The sequence below is a fragment of the Hylaeus anthracinus genome, unplaced genomic scaffold (assembly GCF_026225885.1).
Source record: "Hylaeus anthracinus isolate JK02 unplaced genomic scaffold, UHH_iyHylAnth1.0_haploid 11985, whole genome shotgun sequence".
NCBI lineage: Eukaryota > Metazoa > Arthropoda > Insecta > Hymenoptera > Colletidae > Hylaeus > Hylaeus anthracinus.
In genome coordinates, this window is record NW_026534333.1 from 5,160,617 (window position 1) to 5,166,616 (window position 6,000).

Here is a 6,000-nt window from a genome sequence, read left to right on the forward strand (position 1 = left end):
AAGAAGCCATCGCCTCGATTACTTAAAGAAAAAAACAATATCTACGCAGTACACCCCCGCTTAAAGAAAACTGGTAACCCCCATTTTCGATCATCGAGCGAGGTACGAGTGTTTAGTGCGTCATCGTCGCGCGCTGTGCTCTTCGACAGATCGACGATTGTCAGTTTCGATTCCAGGAATTGTAAAAAAAAATTCCCTATCTGCGTGAACTATAAACACAAAGTTATGCGTTCTTCTTCGAACGGGAAGATTGACGTACTCGCAGATAAACGCTCCGACTCGTCGTACGCGTTCGGATTAACGGCTTCTCCGCGATCTGCGAGCGAGTTGCATCAGCGACCAGAGGGGCAGAAATTTTGTTTTTTTTTTACTCTTGTTCAAGGCAAAGAATGCGACGCGCCTCGCGTCCGAGAAACTATAACGTCGGTGAAATGGTTCCGTGAACCGAATCCCATCCCCGTTTACACGAGATTCGAGCGTGGAGCATAAACGGGATTACGAGCTCTGGCAGGAAATTCCATGAGGAACTGGCATAACAGGAATAGAGAAAAATTGTATTTGTATTAATTGTGACGGGTAACGAATTAATATAGCGATTCACTCGTGACGTTTATTTAGGTGTTTAAATTTACATTTTTGAAAAATTTCATTTCTTTTAGTATGATATTTTAATATTTGGTGTGAAGATTTAAAAGATTGACATACGCATTCTCGCATTAAAGAAATCGCAAAAACAAGGGTGTTAGTAACAGGATATGGTCTACAGTATCGACAAAACAATTATTGTTAACAAAAATATTGACGTAAATATTCTCAACTGATAAAATTGTGAAACACGTAAGACAGAAAGCATCGGAGCCGCTTGAGAAACAATAATGTCTTCATGCATCATAGTTCAATTGTCGTATTAACGGGTTTCCACGTACGCATTGTAAAAGTGAGCGAATTTTCGTTACACAAGTCATCAGAATTCATTACGCAAGTCGTCACTCTTAAGTCTTCAGCTATTTAAATAGGAAACGATACAAAAGCGTTTTGAAGAATGGAAGAAACACTTGCAATTCGCCACCTAATTATTTGATTAAGAGATCAAGGTCTATCGCGTCGCGTATTTGCAGAAGCAATTCTCCGCAGACTGATTGGCTAAAATGTTAACAGAATATCGCGAGAAAGCGATGTCGTAGAAATAATAAGTGAATTTGACCTCAATTTTCGAGTTTTAATTAAGAATCAATGTACATGCAAATGTGGGTTAATTTGAAAGTTAAGTGGAATGGTTCTGAACGGTATGTTTATTAATCGCGCGACACAGCGCGTTTTAGAATTTTAGTACAGATTTCTGGGAACATGATCTTGCATGCAATAAATTATATAATTCGTGGTTGGAACTTTGTATAATGGAGTTCACAAAAATAAATCGGTGTTTCTTCCAAGTTTTGTTGGCGAATGCTCTACTTACTGTTTCGAATATTCGCAACCAGATGGCTGGTGATAAGATTGTACATTCTCTGCTGAACGAAATTTTTGAATTTGGAGTTTGGCAAATTTTACTACTGATCCAATTTCTTTGAGCAAATTCTTTTAGGTGAAGTTCCAAATCCATAACTAGTTACATAACACGTGTATTGTATTCGATTTGACATAGCGAATGAATTTTTCAAAATTCTTCCGTCGATCCAAAAACTATTCGTCACGAAATGTCTTTCTAAAGACGTAATGCGACCTTGTCCCACTGTCTCTCCCTAACGAACCATTTAGGACCGTCGAAAAATGATGGTCCCATTCGTCGAATCGCACGCGATCCTCGATGCATGGAGACTGACGCTACATTCGCGTTAAACGAGGACCGCGCAAGACAAGCGTGTCGGAAGGTACCTATCGTGCACATAGGCATTATATTATGTACATACTCCGCTATCCGCGCGCCTAGCTGGCGCCCGACGCATACTTTATCGTCTTTCTAAACTCGGTATCGTGCGAACGGCAAAATTTAAATATTTATTATTTCGCAAGCGCGCCGCCTTTGACCGGAATTCGTGGCACGGCGTGTCCCGACCCGATCCCGCGGGACTCTCGGGGCACCAGGTGGCGCCAGCCGTGAATGTAAATCTATCGATCGATCGTGAATCATTCGGACGACGATCGTAACCGAACGCTAGCCCTCCCCGCGGGCGATTTTATCGTTTCCCCGAGGTCGTCTCGTAACCGACTCAATTTCTGTCGCGACTTCCTCCCCTCGCTGCTCGTTTGCGTCGCTTCCCCTGCTTTTTCGGGTAAACAACGCTAAGCTTTTACAATAGCGGACAAAAGATTACGACGGAAAGGAAAACGAGATAGAAATTGCTCCTTTTCGCGTTGCAACGCGCGATTACGGTGAGATATTTTTTGTAGATTATTATTAGCCTGCTCCATGTTATACAAAATTTTATCCCGTAAATTGATTTACGTTTATCTTATCTATTTATTTTAAAATCTACACTCGCCTCTCGAAAAGTAATTAACAGTTCCGAGGAGACAGTTGCATGGAGCCTCCTCACAAAAACGGACCTCGAAGACAAGCCTTTGGGTTCTTCTTCGTTCTTATCTTCGATGAATACCCGCGCGTATCGATAAAACGTTTAAATTGCACGCGTTCTTAATTGCGCGCGGCGCTGGTAGCGGCAAAAAGACCGGCGGGCGAGTTTAAACACGTCGATAGAACCGTTCTTTTTTTTTTTTTTCTCTCTCTTACTTTCGTTCCGGAGAACATATACAATTTTGCAATTACCGTGGCCGCGATGTGTGACGTAGCAGCGCGACTGCATCTGCTTCGCTCTTATCTCGAGTTCTTTTTTTGTTCGTCGTGCAGGACACTCGTATCGTTCCAGCGATTCTGAACTTTCGTCGTTTTCTTCGTCGTTGCATTGAAAAATTAAGAGCCAAGATCGCTCCGAAACATTTATGCTTACGTACAATAAAAATTGGACAGGTCTGAATATAAGAAAAAGTGTGACGAATTTCTTTTTGGAATCCACCAGTCGAGAACACGAATACATAATGGTTGTTTTGGAAGGAAGAGACGTAAAGTTCTTTTGCTTTTTGTAACTAATGTTTTTTCTATTATTAAGGAATCAAAAGTAGGTTATCTTTAATTCTCGTCTCCGCTTTTCCAATGAATCACCTGTGATCCACCTTTTGTAAAAAGTGCAATCCTTTGAGTTCCCGTTTTAATTAATTCGTAGCAATTCGAAGTAAATCCACGGCGCATTAAAGGTTGCGTGCCCGTCGGCGGGTTTAATTACTGTGCCAGTACCGATAGGATTAACCCGCATTAATTACCGATGAAGTATGCAACGCCTGGAGGAAGAAAGCGCGTGGTAAGGAATGCTTTTCCACTCGGAAACGCTTCAGAGCAGCGAAGGCCACGTGCAACAGTAAATCTCAGTCGTGGGATACAGAGACGAGCGAAATTCTTATCTAGGTAAGAACGACAAATAAAACTTTTTATCCGTTCATCTTTTTAATGCCAAGAAGTTACATCAAAGCGAGAAATGCCGAGCTTAATCGACGAAGATTGATAAGACATTTGAAGCTAAAATTTGAAATATTATTGCTCAGCAGTGAAATGTTTAAAGTAACTATAGTGTTTTTTTATTTATTGCACGATGCTTTAATGTTGACGACAGAAGCTTATTATCTATCGTGGTTTTTTTTTCACGAAGGATTTAATTTGCAGTATAATTTCAGCTCGGTAACGATAACACAGAAATATCGATCTCGTTTTCTTTCGACCTCCCTCGCCACCCACGTGGCATCGTTCACGCGCTGCTTTTGTAGTCGCGTCACCGACTTCGTCACCAGATATATGTAAAATTGTAAATAAACAATTGTAACGAGGGCATAAAAGATAAATTTAAAAATCAACTCTTTCGTACCACCTTGTAAGATGTTCTCAGATGAAAACAGGTGGTTTCCCACAAACCTCCTCTAAAGGTTGAGATCTCTCAACCCCGAAGACCAATAATCCAATTACCATTTACCAATGAATTTGTATCTTTCACTGACCAAATAAAAAGCTGCTCGAAAACGCGCGACTTAGCTCGCCTCCGTTCTCTATTACTCCGAAATAAACGCCGACCTCCTCTCGTCGCCAACTTTCCCATGAAATCACGCTCCCAAAAACGCTTACCATTGTCATCGGACTTTCCCTCGTTATCAGCGAGCACCTCGTAGTCGCCGGAGTCGGAATCCACGGAAGCACCAACCACCACAGACAGGCCGGAAACCACAGTCGCGAATGTCAGAAAGTCGCGCGACAGCATTTTCGACGGAAATAAAAATGAACCGGACACTGTCGCGATAGCGAATCGCGTAACGCGTTGAAAAAAAAAAAAAAAAGAAAGAAAAAGAACTCACGGACGGCAGTGGCACGAGTTCGACGATCGCTCGAAGATTGCGAATCAACGGGAGCCACGATTGAACTCCATCGATCGCGGATCGTCGATTGGAACACGGCTGGCGGTCACGATCTGTGTGTCCTTCTTGTGATCGTTGAAAAATTCATAACGAATCGTCACGAGTACGTCGCGTTGATCGAGGAGGATCGAGGGTTCGGCGTTTTGTTGCGATTGGAACGCAACGACGCGACCGATCTCGACGATGGTCGACGCTTGACTGACTGACTCACTTCGAGGCTCGAAAAGCAAACGCCAGCCGGACGACTCCGCCGCGGCTGGCGCGCACCAGGGGCACCCGGCGAAGAACACTCGCCAGATAGTTTTTAAACGAGTCCGCCTCCGGTCGAGATGGTGTGCGCCCCTTGTCGGTGAACCACGCACCGTGAACGCGTACAATACGCACGTTCAACGACTGCCGTTAATCTGCCATCTAGCCTCCGCGCTGGTCGCGGGTACGGCTGTGTCCGCGACTTTTTCTTCGATTTTTTTTCTAGTTGGATACCTAGTCGAACACCTCGCCAATTAACGTTTCGGACGAGGATGATTCGGATAGTTGGCTCTAGTCGAGTGGTGGATTATTCGAACATGGCTCGAACAGTGATCTATACGGATACTGTTCGAAATGCGTTGAAGTATTTGAACGTGTAGCTGTTTGAATACGATTGGAGCTTGAGCATCTTGAACAATTGAACTATTCGAATACGTTTGACGTATTAAATTATTCAAATACATGCAGTAATCCACATTCCTTAAGCAGATACCTTAATTACCGTACTACTTATAGTAATATACCGTATTACTTGTAGTATTCGAAAACCTATAAAATACTCGAATAGTTCTACCCTTGTCAAGGGTCGTAACAAAGACCTTACAAAGACACGTAATCAAAGTGTTGAAAGCATCTCGTAAAACAGTGCGGCTAAGACTGACAAACTGGTCATCTTTGGATAATTTATAAAGTGCAGTCGATTAATTTTCTAACGGGTAACCGTCCACGAAAATCTAATCCAGACGCGATCGAGCCAGTGGACAGGCGATCCCAGCGAACCGTTCGTTAGACCATCGATCTTCATAGATCCTCATCGAAGCAATTCGATCGGTTAGAGGAGGCTGAAGGAGCGCACATGGCCTGTGCCACTTACGTTAATGGCAGCCACTGTACCAGAACGTATAGTATGCGGGCAGCTCGGTGGGACTTGTGTGTTGGTAAAAGGTTGAGTGGTGCGGATCGACGCCGGGAAATGGGCGGTCGGTGAGGGAAACGCGGGACAGAGAGAGGGGAGACAGTGGCGCCTGAGCCCCGAGGCAGAGACGCCACGTTGATACTCGTGTGAGTGAGTGTCTGTGCAACTCACATAAGCGCTGGCACACGCTTCGTGCGTCCCGACGCGGCGGAAGAGAAACGATGCAGATCTACCGCGATCTATTTTATTTTCCATTCGTTCTTACTTTTCCATATTTCTTAATAAAACTGCATCTAAAATGTCATACACTTGTACAAATTTCCATCACAAATATTCGATATATTGTTATGTAAACACCACACGTATATATTGTTGATATT

At 43.5% G+C, this 6,000-nt stretch overlaps 1 protein-coding gene across 1 annotated transcript in view; it reads right to left on the minus strand.

The window, feature by feature from the left end:
• LOC128887410 (BMP and activin membrane-bound inhibitor homolog) overlaps positions 1 to 4,738 on the minus strand; it is a 33,323-nt gene extending 28,585 nt beyond the window's left edge. The window contains exon 1 of the mRNA XM_054143264.1: positions 4,169 to 4,738. Coding sequence (XP_053999239.1) covers positions 4,169 to 4,301 — 133 coding nt within the window. The 5' untranslated portion in view covers positions 4,302 to 4,738. The remainder of the gene's footprint in view (positions 1 to 4,168) is intronic.
• Positions 4,739 to 6,000: the final 1,262 nt, after the last annotated feature.